Source organism: Lepidochelys kempii, chromosome 2, assembly GCF_965140285.1.
Source record: "Lepidochelys kempii isolate rLepKem1 chromosome 2, rLepKem1.hap1, whole genome shotgun sequence".
In the NCBI taxonomy this organism is placed as follows: Eukaryota; Metazoa; Chordata; order Testudines; family Cheloniidae; genus Lepidochelys; species Lepidochelys kempii.
The window spans coordinates 145,984,779-146,011,328 of NC_136381.1; the positions used below are offsets into that span (position 1 = coordinate 145,984,779).

Below are 26,550 nucleotides of genomic sequence, written 5' to 3' on the forward strand. Positions count from 1 at the left end.
GATTGGTTAGTTAAATTTCAGGAACATGATTGGTTAAGGTATAGCTAAGCAGAAGTCAAGTTTTATTATATAGTCTGCAGTCAATCAGGAAGTAGGGGGGTGGGGGTGGGGGCGGGCATGCGGGTGGGGGAAATGGGAACAGGGAATGGGGGTAAGGAAACTGGAATCATGTTTTGCTAAAAGGGGAAATGGGAACAGGGAATGGGGCTGGGGAAACTGGAATCATGTTTGGCTAAGGGCAGGAATGGGAACAGGGACACAGGTGTAAGGCTCTGTGGTGTCAGAGCTGGGAAGGAGGATACTAAGGAAGGAAACTGGAATCATGCTTGCTGGAAGTTCACCCCAATAAACATCGAATTGTTTGCACCTTTGGACTTCGAGTATTGTTGTTCTCTGTTCATGCGAGAAGGACCAGGGAAGTGAGTGGGTGAAGGAATAAGCCCCCTAACAGGGGAGTACAAGGAGATCAGTGGAACAGTTTTGGTCACCATGATAGGCTGCAATTTCAGCCCCCCCGTAGTCTAACTGTTGTCATGTTGTGTGGCTGCCAGGGAACTGGTTATGGTGCCCCGATTTTCAGGGTAGAGCTGTACTGATACTGTGAATGCCCCACCTATGCTCCTCTCCATGTCCCCTGTGTCATAACTGAGTGTGGAGAGGCTGGATGCATCAGCTAAGGAGTTCTCAACTGAGCGGATCTAGCTGCTTTCTGGCCCTCTTGTACTCTGCAGGCAACATAAAGGGTCCAAAACACAACTATGAAGCCAATCCTCTGTTTTTTAAAAGCCCAGTATTAACTGAATTACTTTAGGGGGTTAATATAGATATTTCTCTGGAGTATTTCCATCCCAAGTATTCCAATATTAATTGCTAGCGCATCCAATTTACCAAGGCTAGTGATATTTTTAAAACCAAGACTGGACGTTTTTCTAAAAGCTATGCTCTAGGAATTATTTTGGGAAGTTATACGGCCTGTGTTATACAGGAGGTCAGACTAGATGATCACAGTGGTCCCATTTCGCCTTGGAATCTATGAAAATTAGAATTGTTTTTATTGCTTACTACTTACTTTTCACTCAGCTGAAACAAGCAACAATTACCTGCAAGTAAATTTGATTTTAAGCATTCCTTTAGGTTTCAGAAAAGTGTTCTTAGTAACAAAGGCAATGAAAGGAACATTGGGCAGGGTCCTCCTCTAATGACTTAATTCAACTGAGTTATGCCAACTTATACCTGCTCAGGAAATGGCCCTCATTTTTTTTAACATGCTATTCTCCCTCTGCCATTTCTTAAAAAGCCCCATAAGATTAGGATAAATTATTTTATTTTAAAATGCTTTCAGTAATCCAAATGTAAAGTTATCAAAAGAAAAAATACTTCAGAGTCAACATTTTTGTATGGCTACATATAAAACCCTCTTATATCTTTATGTTCTAGAAATATTTTTACACCCTAGAATTTGAGACTCAATAGCAGATAATTTAGAGGAAAAGTGAAGAAGAGGAGATTGAAATTTTTAAATTTTGAAAACTTACTGATGATGATGGTGTGCCCTGGAACCTAGGATGAAAAGTGTGCATATGGCAAAAGCAGCACTTTCAAAGGTGCAGCTGGCAAGAGCAAATCCAAACCATTCAAGAATCTCTCCAAAAAAGTTGGCTCCAGTTACATATTCAAACAATCCTCCTAAAGAACACAACACATTATTATAATTCGATGCAAGGAGAGTTACAATGGCACCTGTAACTGTAGTAATAGTTGAATCAGGAAGGGCTGGCTAGATTTCCTTTATTAACCCCATTTGTGGTAAAAGAATTACTTCTTTGCAAGGTTTCTACTATGAATGAGTTTCTTTTGGGCTAAGCAGTTCTGAAATCTCAACTTTCAGACAATTTTTGTAAATTACTAAAGTATGGGCAAAATAAGTTAACTGATTTCAGAAGGCTTTGTGCCTACATACATCGCTATTTTACACTGAAAAAAGCTGACTGTTCCATCTACAAAGAAGTCTTTTTGTATTGTAGAAAATTCTAAAATGGTTGAATTATTCATATTTGTGTGTGCTGTAGGGCCCAGTCTTCCTCAGTTAGTGAGACTACTCCCAGTAGTAATAAGAGCAGGAAATGGCCCTAATTTTTCCCTCTAAGGTTAACAAGCATATCTACATTCATAACGGTGCAACACATAATACAGAGTATTCTAGACATCAATTATGTTGGTACAGTAGGCTCTTATGACATATATTTCTGAAAGTAGGAATATAGATATATAAGACTGATAAATGACTTCAAAACATCTGTAATAATTTACCATGTCAGTTTGCAAGCAACCAGACAAAATATATTATAAGTGACGAGCAGGACAAGCTATTCCACAGCTATCTTAATAGCTATAAAGACTATGCAAAACTTCGTTGATTATATAAAAATCATAAATTCTACTACAAAACACAGTTTTCATACAATCATAGAATATCAGGGTTGGAAGGGACCTCAGGAGGTCATCTAGTCCAACCCCCTGCTCAAAGCAGGACCAATCCCCAACTAAATCATCCCAGCCAGGGCTTCATCAAGCATGACCTTAAAAATATCTAAGGAAGGAGATTCCACCACCTCCTTAGGTAACGCATTCCAGTGTTTCACCACCCTGCTAGTGAAAAACTTTTTCCTAATATCCAAACTAAACCTCCCCCACTGCAACTTGAGACCATTGCTCCTTGTTCTGTCATCAGCTACCACTGAGAACAGTCTAGATCCATCCTCTTTGGAACCCCCTTTCAGGTAGTTGAAAGCAGCTATCAAATCCCCCCTCATTCTTCTCTTCCGCAGACTAAACAATCCCAGTTCCCTCAGCCTCTCCTCATCAGTCATGTGTTCCAGTCCCCTAATAATTTTTGTTGCCCTCCGCTGGACTCTTTCCAATTTTTCCACATCCTTCTTGTAGTGTGGGGCCCAAAACTGGACACAGTACTCCAGATGAGGCCTCACCAATGTCGAATAGAGGGGAACGATCACGTCCCTCGATCTGCTGGCAATGCCCCTACCTATACATCCCAAAATGCCATTGGCCTTCTTGGCAACAAGGACACACTGTTGACTCATATCCAGCTTCTCGTCCACTGTAACCCCTAGGTCCTTTTCTGCAGAACTGCTGCCAAGCCATTCGGTCCCTAGTCTGCAGCGGTGCATGGGATTCTTCCGTCCTAAGTGCAGGACTCTGCACTTGTCCTTGTTGAACCTCATCAGATTTCTTTTGGCCCAATCCTCCTATTTGTCTAGGGCCCTCTGTATCCTATCCCTACCCTCCAGCATATCTACCTCTCCTCCCAGTTTAGTGTTATCTGCAAACTTGCTGAGGGTGCAATCCACACCATCTTCCAGATCATTTATGAAGATATTGAACAAAATTGGCCCCAGGACCGACCTTTGGGCACTCCACTTGATACCATCTGCCAACTAGACATGGAGCCATTGATCAGTACCCGTTGAACCCGACAGTCTAGCCAACTTTCTATCCACCTTATAGTCCATTCATCCAGCCCGTACTTCTTTAACTTGCTGGCAAGAATACTGTGGGAGACCGTGTCAAAAGCTTTGCTAAAGTCAAGGAACAACACGTCCACCGCTTTCCCCTCATCCACAGAGCCAGTTATCTCGTCATAGAAGGCAATTAGATTAGTCAGGCATGACTTGTCCTTGGTGAATCCATGCTGACTGTTCCTGATCACTTTCGTCTCCTCTGGGTGCTTCAGAAGTGATTCCTTGAGGACCTGCTCCGTGATTTTTCCAGGAACTGAGATGAGGCTGACTGACCTGTAGTTCCCAGGATCCTCCTTCTTCCCTTTCTTAAAGATGGGCACTACATTAGCCTTTTTCCAGTCATCTGAGACTTCCCCCGATCGCCATGAGTTTTCAAAGATAATGGCCAATGGCTCTGCAGTCACATCCGCCAACTCCTTTAGCACTCTCAGATGCAGCGCATCCGGCCCCATGGACTTGCGCTCGTGCAGCTTTTCTAAATAGTCCCGAACCACTTCTTTCTCCACAGAGGGCTGGTCACCTCCTTCCCATGCTGTGCTGCCCAGTGCAGTGGTCTGGGAGCTGACCTTGTTCGTGAAGACAGAGGCAAAAAAAGCATTGAGTACATTAGCTTTTTCCACATCCTCTGCCACTAGGTTGCCTCCCTCATTCAGTAAGGGGCCCACACTTTCCTTGACTTTCATCTTGTTGCTAACATACCTGAAGAAACCCTTCTTGTTACTCTTAACATCTCTTGCTAGCTGCAACTCCAAAACTTCCTGATTTCACTCCTGCATGCCCGAGCAATATTTTTATACTCTTCCCTGGTCATTTGTCCAATCTTCCACTTCTTGTAACCTTCTTTTTTGTGTTTAAGATCAGCAAGGATTTCACTATTAAGCCAAGCTGGTCGCCTGCCATATTTACTATTCTTTCTACACACCAGGATGGTTTGTCCCTGCAACCTCAATGAGGATTCTTTAAAATACAGCCAGATCTCCTGGACTCCCTTCCCCTTCATGTTATTCTCCCAGGGGATCCTGCCCATCAGTTCCCTGAGGGAGTCAAAGTCTGCTTTTCTGAAGTCCAGGGTCCGTATTCTGCTGCTCTCCTTTCTTCCCTGTGTCAGGATCCTGAACTCGACCATCTCATGGTCACTGCCTCCCAGGTTCCCATCCACTTTAGCTTCCCCTACTAATTCTTCCTGATTTGTGAGCAGCAGGTCAAGAAGAGCTCTGCCCCTAGTTGATTCCTCCAGCACTTGCACCAGGAAATTGTCCCCTACACTTTCCAAAAACTTCCTGGATTGTCTGTGCACTGCTGTATTGCTCTCCCAGAAGATATCAGGGTGACTGAAGTCTCCCATGAGACTTCCTTTTACTATTCTTGCAGCTGTGTATTAGCAGAGTTACTAATGTATTCTGCAGGAATTATTTCACAACAGGAAATAATTTTTTCCCCAGCTGACAGTGATTTTTATGTAAGAAGGCCTTAACAGAGTGGACTGTCCCAGTGAGGGCTAGGACGCTTGGGGCCAGCCAGCCCTATTTAGTTATCAGACCCAGCTGGTATGGAATCAGGTCAGGTGTTTGGTTTCTGTGATTAGCCCTTAAGTAGAGAGAGGGGCTCCTGGGTCCTGGCCGCTTGTTACTATTTATGGTTGCTGGTGAGTATTTGCTTCAGGTTGGGGGGCTGTCTGTAAGCGAGGCCTGGCCTGTCTCCCAAGATCTGTGAGAGTGATGGGCTGTCCTTCAGGATAGGTTGTAGATCCATGATGATGATCCTGCAACCACATACCACACAACAAAAACACTAACCCAGGAACCTACCCTTGCAACAAAGCTCGTTGCCAACTGTGTCCACATATCTATTCAGGGGACACCATCATAGGGCCTAATCACATCAGCCACACTATTAGAGGCTCGTTCACCTGCACATCTACCAATGTGATATATGCCATCATGTGCCAGCAATGCCCCTCTGCCATGCACATTGGCCAAACCGGACAGTCTTTATATAAAAGAATAAATGGACACAAATCAGACGTCAAGAATTATAACATTCAAAAACCAGTCGGAGAACACTTCAATCTCTCTAGTACAGACCTAAAAGTGGCATTATTACAACAAAAAGACTTCAAAAACAGACTCCAACGAGAGACTGCTGAATTGGAATTAATTTGCAAACTGGACACCATTAAATTAGGCTTGAATAAAGACTGGGAGTGGATGTGTCATTACACAAAGTAAAACTATTTCCCCATGTTTATTTTTTCCCCCCTACTGTTCCTCACAGGTTCTTGTCAACTGCTGGAAATGGCCCACCATGATTATCACTACAAAAGGTTTTTTGTTTGTTTTTTTCCTCTCCTGCTGGTAATAGCTCACCTTACCTGATCACTCTCGTTACAGTGTGTATGGTAACATCCATTGTTTCATGTTCTCTGTGTATATAAAATCCCCATACTGTATTTTCCACTGCATGCATCTGATGAAGTGAGCTGTAGCTCACGAAAGCTTATGCTCAAATAAATTTGTTAGTCTCTAAGGTACCACAAGTACTCCTTTTCTTTTTACAATGTATAGTCATTCCAAAAAAAAAGTAGCAAAATGTGTATGATTTCCACTGTTTTTAAATGTACGATTCACCTAACAGTACACCTTTATTCACATGCAGATGTCATTCTCTCATGAATTCTCTCATGTTGCTAGTACCTACGCTTGAAAATGTGGTACAAAGCCTACTAGAAATCCTCGACAAATGCCTGTAAAGCAGTGGCCAATCTGGTCACAGAGCCCCACAAGTACACATTCAATTAACTGCTTCCAAGTTTTGAAATATGTGAGAGCCAGAATTTATGAGAACTCAAAAGTGTGATATTTCTATTTATAAATTATAGCCTTTTTGAATAGTACCAAAGTGTTTTCAAAGCGTCATTTAGTTAGATTAATACAATGTTTAAAATCTGTATCCTAGTGGGATACCTTAGAAATTAAGTTAGTGCCGAACTCTCCACAATTTTACTCTTCTGAATGACAGTTTAGTCCTAAGTATTTTACCCACTTAAACCACAGAATTCGTTTGCTTAAAGTTTGGTTAAAAAAACAACACCTCACTAGGAAACAGGAATAAAATAATCTCAGGAGAATAGTCAACTTTACTGTTTTAACTCTGGCCCCTATTGAAAGAGACAAGGTATTAAAGAGTCCCAAATTGTATTTCACAGCTGTGTGAGCCTAAAGTCAACTCTTCACTACTGGGAATTAGAAGTAAAATAAATAAAAGGATTCTCGCACTCTTATTCATTTAGAAGAGCACTGACTCAGATAGTTCCATTGTCATCAGTAAGAGTACTCAGATGAGCAAATGCTATTCAATTTAAGGGAGGCAAAAATCAGGGAAAAAGTTTTAAAACTGTTTTCTTTAAGTAATAAAAATGAAACAGGTATCAGAAAAGTACAGTGGATGCCAAGCACAGTACTTACTTTTGACATGAAAATTCCTTACATCACATCTTGGTTTAAAGTTGTTGATTTTATTTAGGTAAATACATTTTTAAAAACAGCATCCTTCTACCTGTGCAGCAATTAACCTCTCACTTCTTTTGCAAAACTTTATACGTTGATCGTTTCATAGGAAGCCTGCAATCAAGTCCTGCGTGGGTATTTTATTCACAATTGTCAATGTGAGAGGGTAATCTCAAAATTCAAATAAGAAGAATGATTGCCAAGGAAAGATTGCAAAATGATTGCAAAAGATGGTTGCAAAATTCAGTGGAAAGGCTTGTTAATTCTCAGAAGAGTGAATAAACACATTAACAATAACTGTGAGAAAGCAGTGCAGAAATGGAGTATCTCAAAAAACTGCAGAGCAACAAATATTAACAGACCTTGGGTCATCACTAGGTTACTAGACTCTACAAAAGCAGCCTTTTGCTCTGAGGCAGTTACACAGAGATAGGCAGGGTTTTTGCGGTGTAGTCAGATCGTTTCCCTTCATTTAGAGTAATAAAGGCAATTTCTTGTTTCAGGAAATATGCTTGAAAATCCTCTTGCCATTGGTTTCCTGATCTTGATATTTGTTATGTCCCTGAGCAATTTATGTCCTTTAAATACAATAGAACCAAGTTCTGAGACATTCCTTTGCAATTTTAAATTCCTTAACTTTTTACTCACCTCTTGGTATTTTGTAGCCTGTTTCCCCTGGTTTTCTCAGATTTCTGAGAATGTGATCAGAATAGATATTAATTGCCATGCCACTCAGCCACCCTGCAAAACCTAAAGAAAAAGAGTCAAAGTAATAATATTAAAATACTGGACTGAAAACACCTGTTTTAATAGAACAAACTATGGTTTATACAAACAAATAACCCTACGTTTATATAAAAAAACATAAGCAGTAGTGTACCTCTAACTCTACATGAACCTGTAAATCCATCAAGCAGTTCTGGTGACACTGTAAAGTATGGCCCCAATCCTCCAAAGAACCAATTGCAGGATTGGGAGCTATGAAAACAAGGACAGAAGGCTTTATTCTTACCACTACCCCAGATTTAAATTATACTTTTAATATATGCATATGTTCTCACACCCATATTGATAAACTGAACTGCTCAAATAAACTAACATTCAAAAAGATGTTAAAGAAATTAATCTACATTGATCACTGTCTAAAAAGCATGCTTTAACCTTCTCTTTCACTGGATGTGTTCCTGAATTTTCCACAGCAGATTCATCATTTTAGTTTACACAGAAGTAAGCACTGCAGATCCTGTTGCAGGCCCAGCACAGAAATGTACATCCATGAGGCCCCTAATTCTAAAAATATTTATGCACTTATAATTTTGTGCATGTGAATAGCCCGATGGTCTGCATCAGGTTGTCTCTCAGTATTTTCCAGATACAGCTTGTACCTTGTTAATATTAGAAATTCCCATTTTTCCTACATTTCCTTGACTTCAATGAGACCTCTCATATGAGTAAACTTAAGCATGTGCAGGTTTGCAGAATCAGGGCCTAAAACAGGAACACCTACTTCTAAAAATTCTGCTACAGAGACTGAGTGCTGAGACTGCTGTCCAACTTGGATGGCAAGCTTTTGAGTAAACTGCAAAGGCTCCATGAGCCCATATGGAGGCAGAGTTCTCTAGATTAGTAGGTCTGTCAGCCCGGCTGAGAGCAGATCAGAGATGAGGAGACTTTTCATATTAACTTTCTGCAACAACGGAAAATAAAGAATATTAAATATTCCAGATTCACTCGCTGCTATCTGTTCCTACAAACCTCCTCCTTTTGTTTGCAGCCAAGAAATTGAATGCAAATGCTGACCTTCTTTCCAAATGGTGTGTGTGTGTGTATACATTAGTGTGTGTGGTAAGTGGACACTAAGGGCTGGTCTCCACTATGGGGAGATCAATGGTGCTGCAATAGATTTAGTGGGTCTAGTGAAGACCCGCTAAATCAATGGCAGAGCTCTCTCCGGTGGACCCTGGTACTCCAGCTCTCAAAAAAGAGTAAGGGTAGGGTGGCCATATTTCCATATGCTGAATATGGGACACCTCGTAAAATTACTTGTATTCAAGTGAGTTCAATGGCAATCAATTGTACAAACATTCAAATTAACATCAAGTTGACTGAGCCCCTGTTAAAAAGAAATACCTCATAGTTGGATTCTTTTTATTTACCTTATCTTTAAGGCTTTATAGTTCACACGGGGAGGAGTGACACCCCCCCAACCCCCGCACACAGACACACAGGGAGGGGTGACATACACACACTTCTATACACCTCTCTCACACAGGAGGGTGACCGACTGACCCCACCCTCCCTGCCTGATGCTCTCCGCCCTCCATGCCTGACTGGGCCCCCGGGATGAACCCAGCTCTCCTAGTACCTGCCACCACATCCGCATCTTCCTGAGGCAACACGTGGGGGAGCATGCAGGGTCATATGTCCCCCCTCCCCACATTTCTGCCAGGGTTCACACCAGAATGTGGTCAGCAGCAGCCTTTTGGCACTGCGGGAGGGAACGGACGGGAGCTGCTTCCAGCCACAGAGAAGGTGGGAGGATGAAAGAATGACCTGGCCTGTGTCTTTGCAGAGCTCGTCTCTTGCCATCCACCACCTCTCCTGTGTGGCTGGAAGCAGCTTGTCCCTTCTTGTCCATACGGTGCCAAAAGGCAGCTAACACCTCCAGATTGCTGCTAGCCAGCACCATAACCCAGCCGCCTCCTGTCCTCCGGCTACAGTGTGGGCAGGAAAGGGTTAAGCCTAAGGCTGCATTGTGCAGCAGGGCCCAGGGAACCTGACTTCAGGGGCTTCAGTGAATCTGACCAGAGAAGTGGCTCAACAGAGGAGGGTGCCTAGGGAACAGAGCAACCCTGTGCTCCTTGGGGGCAGGACCCGGGGTGGAGGACGAAGAGGGTTCTAAGCTCCTGCCCCAGGGGCTGCTGTGGACCCTACAGGTTCCGGGTGTGAACAAGCTGGAAATCGCTTCCCCTACCCTGCCATGCCAGAGCTTAGGTGAGGGGCGGAAAGGCTTCCCCATGCCAGTGCTGTGCGGGGCTTTGTCACATGCAGGGCTTGGCTCCTCCTGGCCAGCGCCCTGGACCAGAGGGTCTTGAGCTTTCTTGGGGCACTGGCCCAGCCAGAGGCAGTGGGGGAAGGAAGGAGCCTGCTGACCAGGCTGTTGGTGACCTCAGCACGCCAACCAGAGCCTGGTTCTCCGCACAGTGCTGGAAGCAGGACACGCCTCACCGAGGTGGGATATGGAGGAGCCGCAGGGCTAGGAATGGTGAAGGGGCAAAGCAGGGAGAGGACAATGAGAGGGGGAGAATGTAAAGGGCTAATGGGTGGGTGACAGAGGCAACACGTAACCAGCTGGCACCTACCCGCACTCATCAACCACTGCAACTCGCAGAGCACAGACAGTGCCAGCTGGAAACAGGACAGGGGGAGGGGCTCTGCTGGCCAAGAGCCAACACACAGTGTGGGCTGCACAGATGGAAAAGCAGGGAGAGTGGCATGCTGCATCTTTGCCCTGCCACCAGCCTTGCACACCTACTCCCATCGTCAGCTACTGGTGGGTAGGCCGCTGGCAAGCAGGGATCCAGCCAGCAGCAGGACCCACCAGTACTGATGTGGTGGGAGACAGAAAATACGGGACAATTTGCCTGTTTTTAAGAAAAAGTTGGGACACCTGCAGGAGGTCTTAAATACGGGACTGTTCCTTTAAAAATGGGACGTCCGGTCACCCTAAGTAAGGGAAGTTGACCGGAAAGCATTTCCCATCAACTCAGCGCTGTGAAGACACTGGGGTAAGTTGACCTAAGCTACATCAACTCCAGCAATGTTATTCACATAGCTGGAGTAGCATAATTTAGGTCAATTTACACCCGTAGTGAAGACAAGCCCTAAGCTTCCAACAAATATGCCTTTAACACTCAGGGATGAAGAAAAAGTGAGGATTGAATGTACAAAGGATCTTGCAACGATGGGATTACAACCATACCCCTAGCAGCCCTGAGCGGCAGGAGAATGGAGACCTCTGTCAAACAGGCTGCATGCAATCAACTAATGAAGACTGGTGAATCAGCAGGATCTCATGAAGTCTCCTTAACCCCAGGAAAGAATATAAACCAGAGCAAAGAGAGAGAGGTGATATCTGTAGAAAACTAGATGACTGATGCTCCCATTTGTTGTCTTTGGGGGTCACCGTTGAAGACAGCCCATTTCCATCATACTTTAAAGGACAATGCCAACTTAAAAATCACAGTCTGAAAACATACCTCCTATTGTTACAAGAAATATATACGATCACTATAACTGACAAAATTAACAATATTTTCCTCTGTTTCCAGCTTGCTTAATTTTGTGAATTGACTGCATTTTGGCCCAAACCCACTTACATGCCTAACATCCCAGACTCAGGTGCCTAAACTGGGGGTTTAGGCACCTTGGGTCCCACTTTAGGCTCCACTGCAATTCACAAAACTCCCACTGAACCCTGTGGTTGCCTAAACTTGCTCAGTGTCTAAGTTTTCAGAGTAAAAGTTCCTTACGCGTCTACATTTCTGGGCAAATGCATGGCTGCCACCCTCTAGGCGTCCAGACATTTATCTCCTGCCTAAGGCCCCAGAGAAACTAACAAACTGGGGGAGAAAATAAGCGTGCAGCCACCTCAGTTGCATGCAGGGCCCAATCCGGCATGTGACCTCTGAGCACTACTACCAGAGCAGGTCCCTTTCGGAATGCAGCAGAAGGAGGAGGATATGGTTGCGCCCACCTAAAAACTTTTAACCCAGGGGTTAGAGCACTCACCTGGGTTCAATTCCTCCCTCTGCTGCAGAGAGGGAAAGGATTTGAACATGGGTCTCCCAAGAGAGTGCTCTAACCACCAGTCTAATGTGGGACTCCCTCAGTATCTCCTGTTGAAGCTGTGGGTAAATAATGAAAGAGTGATAAGAGCAGCGGGACTGGGGACTGGACCGTGGGTCTCTCACATGAATGGCCTAACTACTGGACTCCAGTCATTCTCTTTCTATATATAAGTATTTATGCACAGTGGAACAGTTTCAACAGGCACCCACATCAGACTATTCCATAGCTCAGTGGCTAGAACATCCTCCTAAAAAATGGGAGACCTTTGTTCAAATCCTTTCTTCCCCTCTGGTGATGAGTGGGGTGTCACCCAAACCCTAGATGAGTGCTCTAAACACCAGGCTAAAAGTTATAAGGTGAGCAAGGAGTGAGGTAGACAGGTAACTCATTCACACAAGAAATGACTTAGGCCCCTCAGGCACCTAACTCCAGGTGGCAGGTTCCCTTTCATGGATTGCTAAACAGAGATAGATGCCTATCTCAGAGGACATAGTTTAGCACAAACCCCTATCATCAGCATCTCTCATTGGCTAGTTTGGGCAGCTCCCCACCTACTGTGTTGTTTTTGTGAATCATGCTGTAAGGCACCTTTCCCTCCCCCATTCCCCATTCATTGTATAGTGAGCCTAGGCACTTAATTCAGATTTTGTGGATCACAGTGTTGTTCCTGTGATTTCCTAGGCACCTAAAAGTTTGATGCCATGATACTGAGCATGGCAACAACTAAGTGCCTGTGTGGATCCAGGCCTTTGTATATAGTTAGGCACCAATCCAGAATGAGCTCTGAGTGAGCATAAAAAACTATTGCTTACCTATACTATAACTGTTGTTCTTCGAGATGTAGGTGCAGATGTGTATTCCACTCAGGTGTGCACACCCAGTGCACTGAAGCCAGAGAACCCTGTAGGCTACGCCTACTTGTGGTCCCTCCTGAGACTAATTAGGGGCAGTGCTGCCATGGGTGGCAGTTTTAATAGCCCAGGGTACACTATGCCTCCCCAAACATGATGTGGCACACCTCCCTTTGGAGGCACACTGACGACCCACCACATTTGAGAGTGCGGATGCCTGGGCCGTAGCCTCGCCTGCGTTTCGCCTCAAGACCCTGCTCCACTCTTCCCCCATGGCCTTGCTCATGCTGCTCCTCTTCCAGCCCTGCCTCTTTCCGCCAATGCCTGCCCTTGCTTAGCCCCTTCCTGTCCCCGCTGCACCCCTTCACCTAAGACCCCCATAGCTCATCAAGTCACTCCTCTCCTCCAACCCGCCTTCACTGAGGCCCCCTACAACTGCTGCCGCTGCTCACTCCTCTCCTCTACTGAGGAGAGGAGCGAGCGGTGATTGTGTGGCCTCAGGGGAGGGGGCCAAGCATGGGCATGGCCTCAGGGGAGGAGGCCGAGCAGGGGGCAGGGCCACAATCTGGGTGCTGGGGGAGCTTCCAGCACTCATGCCAGCCTTCCTAAATTCCCTCCTAGCAGACGTTATAGCAATAAGAAAGGCGGTCTTTTGGCAAAGGACGGAAAGAGAATGTGATGCTAGGGACTCAAATGGAGGTCCCACAAGGGCAACAAGCACAATGTTAAGGTCCAAGAGGAGAACCACTTCTTTTACTGCTGGTGGAAAGCGACTGACAATACCTTTCAAAAATCTAACTACCACGGAGTTGGAAAATACTGACTTCCCTTGGATTGGGGGATGAAACGCTGAGATCACTGCTATGTGGGCCCTCAATGAGTTGAGAGACAGACCTGATTTACGATGTAACAGGGAATCTAAAATGATGCATGCTAGCTGCCCTATGTGGACAGTGCTCAAGTGAAGAGAAGGTTACTCACCCAGTACAGTAACTGAGGTTCTTTCAGATGTGTCCCCCTAGGGGTGTTCCATTGTAGGTGAGATTGGAGAACTTTGGTAGCAATGCCTGCTGGCAGAGGGGAGGAGGGCAGGTAGTGGAGCACCCATAGGAACACACATCTTGAAGAATCTCAGTTACTGCCCAGGATGACTAAACTTCTCTTATGCTTATAATAGTGTCTTTATGGGTGCTCTACTCAGACCTCCTCATTCCACCAAATGGATACACTTCAGCGTTCCCCTACCCCTTTCTTTTCCTTGTTTAAAGTCAGACTCCCTCCTCCAGAGCACTGCAGCACTACACCAATTTGAGGCCAGATTCACAAAAGGACTTAGGTAGCTAAAAATCAGAATCAGGCCCAACTGGAATTCACAAAACCCACGCTCAGCTACGCCCAAAATCCTGTAGATGCCTAAATTCTCTCAGCAACTAAATTTTTACAGTAAAAGTTCCCTAGGTGCCTATGTTTCTGCCTCTGAACAAAAACACTGCAGTCCCACACCAAGCATCCAGACGCTGAAGCTCCAGAGCAATGCATGAACCAATGGAAAACAGGGGTTTCTCCACCTAACTTGCCTATCTGGTAAGCATGCTCAAAGCCTGCCTATCAGATTGGGCCACTGTAAGAGAGCTTATTTAATAGCAAAGAATAGACATGCAAGTGATAGAAAATAAGAAAATTAGAAACAAATGGTTACATATAAAACAAAATCATAATATGCTTTCTAGAGCCCAAACTTAACTGACAAGGCATTCACCTATCTCCTACAAAATAGCTTACTCCTAATATTTTCTCCAGCGTTTTCAACCAGTTTGGCTGAGATGCCTCCTCAGACGTTCAAGCCCACTGGCGTCTTGTCCTTACACACTGAAGGAATAACTGGAGATTCATCTGTATCTCAGATATAGTTTCAAAAGTTCATTGTCTTATCCTTTAACAGGATAACCCATGCTGTTTCTCTTTTTTCCCGCAACTTCCACAATCTGTTAGCATTTTGCTCAGGCTGTGAAGGGCCATCCACTGTGAGCCTTAGAATACTTAATCAGTGACCTGCCTTAACTCACAGACCTAAAGAACATACATTTTAGTACATATACATAACTTCACATATTACCCATACATACATCTCAAAATGATTATGATAACCAGTTTCAGCGGGGTAGCCGTGTTAGTCTGGATCTGTAAAAGCGGCAAAGAGTCCTGTGGCACCTTATAGACTAACAGACGTATATGAGCATGAGCTTTCGTGGGTGAATATCCACTTCGTCGGATGCATGGAGTGGAGATTTCCAGAGGCAGGTATAAATATGCAAGCAAGAATCAGGCTAGGGATAATAAGGTTAGTTCAATCAGGGAGGATGAGGCCCTCTTCTAGCAGTTGAGGTGTGAACACCAAGGGAGGGGAAACTGCTTTTGTAGTTGGCTAGCCACCTCAACTGCTAGAAGAGGCCTCATCCTCCCTGACTGAACTAACCTCGTTATCCCTAGCCTGATTCTTGCTTGCATATTTATACCTGCCTCTGGAAATCTCCACTCCATGCATCCGACGAAGTGGATATTCACCCACGAAAGCTCATGCTCCAATACGTCTGTTAGTCTATAAGGTGCCATAGGACTCTTTGTCGCTCTTATGACAACCAGTGTGATTCAGGTTTTTATTGGAGTCCTTACATGGCACTCTTTGGTGGATTAGTAGATAGATGCCTTACCCAAGAGATCTCTGTAATCCTTTTGTACCACTGTGCATCTCTCAGTTTGCATCAATTTGTCCTTGAGTCACATCCCCGTCTCCACCTCAGGGGGCGAAGAGATAAGAACAGGGATCTGCCACCTCTGTTAGTTAGTATTCTAATCACTAGACTATAGGATATTCTGATGTGGAGTTCCCTCAGCCTCTCTTGTTGAAGCTGTTCCACTGTAGATAAATACTTGTAAAAAGAAATTGGGCCAGACAAAGAGAGTGAAAGCACACAAGCCTGAGAATGACTAGATTGACTGGTGTTAAAGCACTCACCTGGGAGGTGGAAGACCCAGGATCCAGTCCCCTGGCTCCAATGACTCCCTGCAGCCCAGACATAGGTGCTTATCTTTATGAGAGTGGCAGGGCTTAACATATATACCTTGCTTTTGGCAGCTCCCATTGGCTAGTTTAGGTGAGAAACTGCCTAGAATGCTGACTTTTGTGAATCTCATTGTGAGGCACCTATCTCTCCTTATTCATTGTATAGGAAGGCTAGGTGCCTAACCTAGGCTTTGTAAATCCCAATGATTTTCTAGGTGCCTCAAAGTTAGGCATGGTAGTGCTCAGTGTCATCACACTTATGTTTCTTTGTGACTCTAGCCCAGCAGACAATTTCCAAAAGAGAGTTTTTCATAAGAACATAAGAATGGCCATACTGAGTCAGACCAAAGGTCCATCCAGCCCAGTATCCTGTCTTCCGACAGTGGCCAATGCCAGGAGCCCCAGAGGGAATGAACAGAACAGGTAATCATCACGTGATTGATCCCCTGTTGCCCATTCCCAGCTTCTGGCAAACAGAGGCTAGGGACACCATCCCTGTCCATCCTGGCTAACAGCCATGGATGGACCTATCCTCCATGAACTTATCTATCTACTAACGTATCTTTTTTGAACCCCATTACAGGCTTGACCTTCACAACATCCTCTGGCAAGGAGTTCCACAGGTTGACTGCTTTGTGTGAAAAAATACTTCCTTTTTTTTTAAACCTGCTGCCTATTAATTTCATTTGGTGACAGCTAGTTCTTGTTTTATGAGGAGTAAACAACACTTCCTTATTTACTTTCTCCACACCAGTCATGATTGTATAGACCTCTATCATATCCCTCCTTAGTTGTCTCTTTTTCAAGCTGAAAAGACCCAGTCTTATTAATCACTCCTCATATGGTAGCCATTCCATACACCTAATCATTTTTGTTGCCCTTTTCTGAACCTTTTCCAATTCCAATATATCTTTCTGATATGGGGCGACCACATCTGCATGCAGTATTCAAGATGTGGGTGTACCATGGATTTATATAGAGGCAATATGATATTTTCTGTCTTATTATCTGTCCTTTTCTTAATGATTCCCAACATTCTATTTGCTTTTTTGACTGCCGCTGCACATTGAGTGGATGGTTTCAGAGAACTATCCACAATGACGCTGAGATCTCTTTCTTGACTGGTAACAGCTAATTTAGACCCCATAATTTTATATGTATAGTTGGGATTATGTTTTCTAATGTGCATTACTTTGCATTTATCAACATTGAATTTCATCTGCCATTTTGTTGCCCAGTCACCCAGTTTTGAGAGATTGTTTTGTAGCTCTCCGCAATCTGCCTGGGACTTAACTAACTTGAGCAATTTTATATCATCTGCAAATTTTGCCACGTCACTGTTTACCTCTTTTTCCAGATCATTTATGAATATATTGAATAGGACTGGGCCCCGTATAGACCCCTGGGAGACACCACTATTTACCTCTCTCCATTCTGAAAGCCGACTATTTGTTCCTATCCTTTGTTGCCTATCTTTTAACCTCTTTTAACCAGTTTTCAATCCATGAGAGGACCTTCCCTCTTATCCCATGACAGTTTACTGAGCCTCCATTTACGCTTACGTTGAGACTTGTAATTTAGCCAGCCTTTAATCCATTTAATGTATTCCATGTTCATTTTCTTGTAGCTTCTTAATTAAAATGTCATGTGGAACCAAGTCAACTGCAGTACAGAAGTCTAAGGATATTACATCAACACTATTACCTTTATCAAACAAACTTGTAATCTCATCAAAAAAGGGTATCAAATTGGTCAGTTTTCCATAATCCCATGTTGACTGACATTAATTTTATTGATTTCCTTTAATGCTATATTAATCCAGACCCATTTCAGCCATTCCATTTTTTTGCCCAAGACCGATGTCAGGCTGATAGATATACAGTTGCTGAGACGGCACATCAGAAAAGGGAATCAAAACTCAAAGATGGAAGTAAGGAGAGAAAAATAAAGATTAAATGACCTCCATTGTATCACAGTAAGGAGGTCTAACAAACAAAAAGTCTAGACCACTGGATCCCCATGTATGAGAACTATAATTTTATGTTCATTTTTTATAAAGATTTACGATAATCAATTTTGCTTTTGGTTCTCATAAAACAGCATGCTTTTATTCACCTCACCTACAATGAAACAAGGACCTTTCAGCCAACCAGAAGGATATTCTGCATAATTACTTAAGCTACGACCTTGCAAGTATCCATTATAGACACAGAATATGAGTGCTAGCGCAAAAGTAATGAATGGTGTTGGTTTTCCTCCACGAATCAAGACAGGAAAGATGAGTGCCCTAGAACAAACAGAAAAAGAAACATTTTAAATTACCTAGTTACTATTATTGCAATACATAACAGTAGGGAGGAACTGTATTTTAAGGGCCCAAATCTGCAATCCTTATGCTTGGAAAACTCTTAGTTTTGCCTATGATCCCAATTCAACAAAGTGCCAAAGCATGTGCAGAACAATAAACGTGAATATTCTGATTTACTATGTTTGGACTGCATGATCAGGTCCCAAGAGGCAAGTTTAGTCTTTACCAAATCATCTTATTTTAGTAAGGTCTTTACTGAAGATAAATAAATATTAAAATTCAATATATTGTAGTTTTATGGTAAATTTGTTATATTGAGTAAAGCATCTTGGATAGCTCCTTGCTTGGAAAAGGACAACATGCAGCTGGTGTGTAATGCAGCACATAATTTGAGCCTTATTTTGTCCAAAGCCTTCATCATGGCGCTACCAAGCATTTCCTTTAAGGCAAACATGACCTCATAATTCCTGTGTAAAACCTGCTGAAACTAAGCATAGGGGGAAGCAACCTGAGGAAGGCTGATGCTTTTAACCCTAAGGGACCCGAAGCCCTCTACACCAACATTCCACACAAAGATGGACTACAAGCCGTCAAGAACACTATCCCCGATAATGTCACGGCTAACCTGGTGGCTGAACTTTGTGACTTTGTCCTTACCCATAACTATTTCACATTTGGGGACAATGTATACCTTCAGATCAGCGGCACTGCTATGGGTACCCGCATGGCCCCACAGTATGCCAACATTTTTATGGCTGATTTAGAACAACGCTTCCTCAGCTCTCGTCCCCTAAAGCCCCTACTCTACTTGCGCTATATTGATGACATCTTCATCATCTGGACCCATGGAAAAGAAGCCCTTGAGGAATTCCACCATGATTTCAACAATTTCCATCCCACCACCAACCTCAGCCTGGTCCAGTCCACACAAGAGATCCACTTCCTGGACACTACAGTGCTAATAAACAATGGCCACATAAACACCACCCTATACCGTAAACCTACTGACCGCTATTCCTACCTGCATGCCTCCAGCTTTCACCCTGACCACACCACACGATCCATCGTCTACAGCCAAGCTCTGCGATACAACCGCATTTGCTCCAACCCCTCAGACAGAGACAAACACCTACAAGATCTCTGTCAAGCTTTCTTACAACTACAATACCCACCTACAGAAGTAAAGAAACAGATTGATAGAGCCAGAAGAGTTCCCAGAAGTTACCTACTACAGGACAGGCCTAACAAAGAAAATAACAGAACGCCACTAGCCGTCACCTTCAGCCCCCAACTAAAACCCCTCCAACGCATTATTAAGGATCTACAACCTATCCTAAAGGATGACCCAACACTCTCACAAGTCTTGGGAGACAGGCCAGTCCTTGCCTACAGACAGCCCCGCAACCTGAAGCAAATACTCACCAACAACCACATACCACACAACAGAACCACTAACCCAGGAACTTATCCTTGCAACAAAGCCCGTTGCCAATTGTGCCCACATATCTATTCAGGGGACACCATCACAGGGCCTAATAACATCAGCCACACTATCAGAGGCTCGTTCACCTGCACATCCACCAATGTGATCTATGCCATCATGTGCCAGCAATGCCCCTCTGCCATGTACATTGGTCAAACTGGACAGTCTCTACGTAAAAGAATAAATGGACACAAATCAGATGTCAAGAATTATAACATTCATAAACCAGTCGGAGAACACTTCAATCTCTCTGGTCACGCAATCACAGACATGAAGGTCGCTATCTTAAAACAAAAAAACTTCAAATCCAGACTCCAGCGAGAAACTGCTGAATTGGAATTCATTTGCAAATTGGATACTATTAATTTAGGCTTAAATAGAGACTGGGAGTGGCTAAGTCATTATGCAAGGTAGCCTGTTTCCTCTTGTTTTTTCCTACCCCCCCCCCAGATGTTCTGGTTTAACTTGGATTTAAACCTGGAGAATGGTCAGTTTAGATGAGCTATTACCAGCAGGAGAGTGAGTTTGTGTGTGTATGGGGGTGGGGGGGATGTGAGAAAACCTTGATCTATGCAGGAAATAGCCCGACTTGATTATGTAAAGAGTTGTCACTTTGGATGGGCTAGCACCAGCAGGAGAGTGAATTTGTGGGGGGGGGGTGGAGGGTGAGAAAACCTGGATTTGTGCTGGAAATGGCCCACCTGTTGATCACTTTAGATAAGCTATTACCAGCAGGACAGTGGGGTGGGAGGAGGTATTGTTTCATGATTTCTGTGTGTATATAAAGTCTGCTGCAGTTTCCACGGTAAACATCTGATGAAGTGAGCTGTAGCTCACGAAAGCTCATGCTCAAATAAATTGGTTAGTCTCTAAGGTGCCACAAGTCCTCCTTTTCTTTTTGCGAATACAGACTAACACGGCTGTTCCTCTGAAACCTGTCATTATGCAAGGCACTGCATTTAGCCGTATGGAGTGGAAATCTATCAACTGCATGAAGAAACTTGTACAGATACAGACAGACATCATCTTCCTTTCCAAATGCAAACAGATGGACATCGTACCAAAAGGACTGAAGGTCAAAAATCCATTACAATCTACATACCACACAGACTATGCTGACAGCTTGTGCCTCACGCTCTCAAAGAAACTGCGGAATCACCTGATCAAGATCCTCTACAGCAAACAGGGAAAGATTAAGAATGAGCTCTCAAAAATGGATACTCTCATAAAGAACCAACCTTCCACACAAACTTCCTCGTGGCTGGATTTTACTAAAACTAGACAAGCCATTTACAACGCACACTTTGCTTCTCTACAAAAGAAAAAAGACACTAAACTTTCTAAACTACTACATGCTACAAGGGGCCACAGCAATGGTTCCCTCACCCCACCTAGCAATATTGTTAACCTATCCAACTATACTCTCAGCCCAGCAGAAGCAGCTGTTCTATCTCGGGGACTCTCCTTCTGCCCCTCCACCCCCACGAACATGATACAGTTCTGTGGTGACCTAGAATCCTATTTTCGACGTCTCCGTCTCAAGGAATATTTCCAAAATACCTCTGAACAACATACTAATCCACAGAGGTTTCCCTGCCAACACTACAGAAAGAGGGATTCTAGATGGACTCCTCCTGAAGGTCGAAACAGCAGACTGGACTTCTACATAGAGTGCTTCCGCCGACGTGCACGGGCTGAAATTGTGGAAAAGCAGCATCACTTGCCCCATAACCTCAGCCATGCGGAACGCAATGCCATCCACAGCCTCAGAAACAACTCTGACATCATAATCAAAAAGGCTGACAAAGGAGGTGCTGTTGTCATCATGAATAGGTCGGAATATGAACAAGAGGCTGCTCGGCAGCTCTCCAACACGAGTTTCTACAAGCCATTACCCTATGATCCCACTGAGAGTTACCAAAAGCAACTACAGCATTTGCTCAAGAAACTTCCTGAAAAAGCACAAGATCAAATCCGCACAGACACACCCCTGGAACCCCGACCTGGGATATTCTATCTACTACCCAAGATCCATAAACCTGGAAATCCTGGGCGCCCCATCATCTCAGGCATTGGCACCCTGACAGCAGGATTGTCTGGCTATGTAGACTCCCTCCTCAGGCCCTACGCTACCAGCACTCCCAGCTACCTTCGAGACACCACTGACTTCCTGAGGAAACTTCAATCCATCGGTGATCTTCCTGATAACACCATCCTGGCTACTATGGATGTAGAAGCCCTCTACACCAACATTCCACACAAAGATGGACTACAAGCCGTCAAGAACACTATCCCCGATAATGTCACGGCTAACCTGGTGGCTGAACTTTGTGACTTTGTCCTTACCCATAACTATTTCACATTTGGGGACAATGTATACCTTCAGATCAGCGGCACTGCTATGGGTACCCGCATGGCCCCACAGTATGCCAACATTTTTATGGCTGATTTAGAACAACGCTTCCTCAGCTCTCGTCCCCTAAAGCCCCTACTCTACTTGCGCTATATTGATGACATCTTCATCATCTGGACCCATGGAAAAGAAGCCCTTGAGGAATTCCACCATGATTTCAACAATTTCCATCCCACCACCAACCTCAGCCTGGTCCAGTCCACACAAGAGATCCACTTCCTGGACACTACAGTGCTAATAAACAATGGCCACATAAACACCACCCTATACCGTAAACCTACTGACCGCTATTCCTACCTGCATGCCTCCAGCTTTCACCCTGACCACACCACACGATCCATCGTCTACAGCCAAGCTCTGCGATACAACCGCATTTGCTCCAACCCCTCAGACAGAGACAAACACCTACAAGATCTCTGTCAAGCTTTCTTACAACTACAATACCCACCTACAGAAGTAAAGAAACAGATTGATAGAGCCAGAAGAGTTCCCAGAAGTTACCTACTACAGGACAGGCCTAACAAAGAAAATAACAGAACGCCACTAGCCGTCACCTTCAGCCCCCAACTAAAACCCCTCCAACGCATTATTAAGGATCTACAACCTATCCTAAAGGATGACCCAACACTCTCACAAGTCTTGGGAGACAGGCCAGTCCTTGCCTACAGACAGCCCCGCAACCTGAAGCAAATACTCACCAACAACCACATACCACACAACAGAACCACTAACCCAGGAACTTATCCTTGCAACAAAGCCCGTTGCCAATTGTGCCCACATATCTATTCAGGGGACACCATCACAGGGCCTAATAACATCAGCCACACTATCAGAGGCTCGTTCACCTGCACATCCACCAATGTGATCTATGCCATCATGTGCCAGCAATGCCCCTCTGCCATGTACATTGGTCAAACTGGACAGTCTCTACGTAAAAGAATAAATGGACACAAATCAGATGTCAAGAATTATAACATTCATAAACCAGTCGGAGAACACTTCAATCTCTCTGGTCACGCAATCACAGACATGAAGGTCGCTATCTTAAAACAAAAAAACTTCAAATCCAGACTCCAGCGAGAAACTGCTGAATTGGAATTCATTTGCAAATTGGATACTATTAATTTAGGCTTAAATAGAGACTGGGAGTGGCTAAGTCATTATGCAAGGTAGCCTGTTTCCTCTTGTTTTTTCCTACCCCCCCCCCAGATGTTCTGGTTTAACTTGGATTTAAACCTGGAGAATGGTCAGTTTAGATGAGCTATTACCAGCAGGAGAGTGAGTTTGTGTGTGTATGGGGGTGGGGGGGATGTGAGAAAACCTTGATCTATGCAGGAAATAGCCCGACTTGATTATGTAAAGAGTTGTCACTTTGGATGGGCTAGCACCAGCAGGAGAGTGAATTTGTGGGGGGGGGGTGGAGGGTGAGAAAACCTGGATTTGTGCTGGAAATGGCCCACCTGTTGATCACTTTAGATAAGCTATTACCAGCAGGACAGTGGGGTGGGAGGAGGTATTGTTTCATGATTTCTGTGTGTATATAAAGTCTGCTGCAGTTTCCACGGTAAACATCTGATGAAGTGAGCTGTAGCTCACGAAAGCTCATGCTCAAATAAATTGGTTAGTCTCTAAGGTGCCACAAGTCCTCCTTTTCTTTTTGCGAATACAGACTAACACGGCTGTTCCTCTGAAAACTGATCTAGCAAATGCATCTTCCAATTCCGTTTTGTTTTTGTCACTGTCTTCTCATAAAGTACTAAGGACTCACCCTCTGAAAAATCAATTCCATTTAAGGTCTCTAACTGAGCTCCCCCACCCCCAAATGCACACAACATCATCAGTCATTTGGAAGTGACTACTTGGCCTCAATCTCTAGCAGGTTTCATAGGAATTAATTAAGGATGTGGCAAATCCCCAACTGGCGGTCATCTGTGAAAATGTGGAAAATTGTTCAGATAACATTCCAGAAAAAAACATGGAATATCATTTGATGTCTTGATGATGTGCCATGTTCATTCAGCCAAGTTCTGATCACAGAAATATTAACTTTATTATTCAAATGATATAGTCACAGTATTTAGGAGTAAATCAAATTAAAACAACATCATGTAAAAGCTGAATATGCTTTAACAGTGCTGCAGTTATCCAGTAGTAACAAATCTTTGAAGTGGATAAAATGACCATCAAAATACATCTTTCCTCCCTTCTTCCCCCCGAGTGGAATACACATGTGCAACCACATCTTGAAGGACAACACTTACAGTATAGCTATGCAACCATTTTTTTCCACATTGCCATATGACATATGGTAGTTACAGCTGTTTAAACATTTTTTCCTAGAAGAGTTCTGGCATGATTTCCCTAATCACTCATATGGGGAAGTGTGGCAGTCTATAGCAACATGGTTGTACAATGGTTATATATTGTACAACATGGTTATACTTGAAGAAAACAAAATCTGCTGACAATGATACCTTTTCAGAATCTTGTTAAATTATGTTTAAACAAAGTAGTAGGTAGACTTCTGATTCTAGGTGCAATGTCTATACTGGCAAAAGTCTGACCTGTAATTCACTGCCAATGCAAATTCACCTGTGGTACCAACAGTGGAAGTGGTACTGCAGACTCAAGCTCTTTTACCATCTTGTCATAGATTTTTTTTGGCAAAAGTTTCCCACCATTGCTAACATCACTGATAATAGCAATGGCAGGAACATTAGCACAGATAAATCTGCAGCCACCCGTGGTTTTTACCACTCTGCTCAGAGGAGTCTTAAACAATGTAAGAGTTGTCATGGCAATCTTGTCTATGCCAACAGCCCCAATGTTGCTACCACTAGTAAAACTGCATATGGCATTCCCCTGAGACCTCTTCCACTAGGTTACCCAAGAACTTAGTTCGACTACAGTCTTGTCACTCAGAATCCTTTATTTAGCATACATCAAAGCTATGCTAAATTGATCAGACTCAAGTTTATGGGGTGGGACATAGGGTGTGGCTCACATTCGAAGTTACACAACAAACCTCTTCCTTTATATACATTTACACATTACATTGCATTTACTACACATTGCGTCACACATTTTGGGATTGGCTTGATCACTTTGCAGAAAACAGTTCCTGTACAGCATGCACTGTCCATGCACGTACTCTTTACCTCATTTTACAATTCAGGCTTATTTTCTCCATTATCTTATCCATTGTGCATGATCCCTGGGTGTTCAACCTTATCTTAACTCACAAAAGCTCATGCTCAAATAAATTGGTTAGTCTCTAAGGTGCTACAAGTACTCCTTTTCTTTTTAACTAGTACAGACATTCTGTTTCCAGCCTGCTGATTTATTTACCTCCCTTAACCTGTTTCCCCAGAAATAAGGCCTCACCCATGTCCAATTACTCATGTCAAGCCAGGCCTATATTGCATTGGGAAACTCTTGCAAATTCCTTACCACAGGCAAGGTTTAAGAGTAAGATTATATGACATGATTGAGACCGGTCTGCAGTACAGTTTCTACTATTGCCACTATGAGCTGTTAATTACAGGTCTGCTGTTTCTTAATGTAGGTAAATCAAAATGGTTTTGGCCCTGCCTATTCTTTAATCACAACATTGAAACACTTCTTGACTGCATACCTATTTCTGAAGATGACGGAAGTTTTCAGTGGGTGCAGCTGAATAAAGTTTAGTGGCAAGTGTGAGCAAACAAAATGTTTAGCACCATTTCAGAAACTAAGCCCTGGTCTATACTACGAGTTTAGGTTGAATTTAGCAGCGTTAGATCGATTTAACCCTGCACCCGTCCACACAATGAAGCCATTTTTGTTGACTTAATGGGCTCTTAAAATCGATTTCTGTACTCCTCCCCGACAAGGGGATTAGCACTGAAATCGACATCACCGGGTCCAATTTGGGTTAGTGTGAACGCAATTCGACAGTATTGGCCTCCGGAAGCAATCCCACAGTACTCCATTGTGACCACTTTGGACAGAACTAACTCGGATGCACTAGCCAGCTACACAGGAAAAGCCCTGCAAACTTTTGAATTTCATTTCCTGTTTGGCCACTATGGTGTGACCACACAGAGCTCATCAGCAGAGATGACCATGGAGTCCCAGAATCAAAAGAGCTACAGCGTGGACCGAACGGAAGGTACTACATCTGATCGCTGTATGGGGAGACGAATCCATGCTATCAGAACTCTGTTCCAAAAGACGAAATACCAAAATATTTGAAAAAATCGCCAAGGACATGAAGGACAGAGGCTATCACAGGGACCCACAGCAGTGCCGCGTGAAACTTAAGGAGCTCAGGCAAGCCTACCAAAAAACCCAAAAGGCAAACACCCACTCAGGGTCAGAGCCCCAGACAAGCCGCTTCTATGATGAGCTGCATGAATTCTAGGGGGTGCCCCTACAACTACCGTACACCTGTACATGGACTCCTGCAAGGGAGTCTCACGCAACATGGATGAGGATTTTGGGGACGAGGAAGATGATGAAGAGGGGGAGGTTGAAGATAGCGCACACCAGACAAG

At 43.9% G+C, this 26,550-nt stretch overlaps 1 protein-coding gene across 3 annotated transcripts in view; it reads right to left on the reverse strand.

Annotated features, from left to right (window-relative positions):
- SRD5A1 (steroid 5 alpha-reductase 1) overlaps nucleotides 1-26,550 on the reverse strand; it is a 66,632-nt gene that overhangs the window by 14,667 nt on the left and 25,415 nt on the right. For 2 of the 3 annotated variants that reach the window (XM_073332406.2, XM_073332409.2), the window contains exons 2-4: nucleotides 17,932-18,098; nucleotides 7,694-7,795; nucleotides 1,536-1,686 (exon numbers count right to left, since the gene is read on the reverse strand). In XM_073332406.2, the coding sequence (XP_073188507.1) occupies nucleotides 1,536-1,686; nucleotides 7,694-7,795; nucleotides 17,932-18,098 (420 nt within the window). The remainder of the gene's footprint in view (nucleotides 1-1,535; nucleotides 1,687-7,693; nucleotides 7,796-17,931; nucleotides 18,099-26,550) is intronic. The other variant, XM_073332407.2, reaches the window with a different exon arrangement.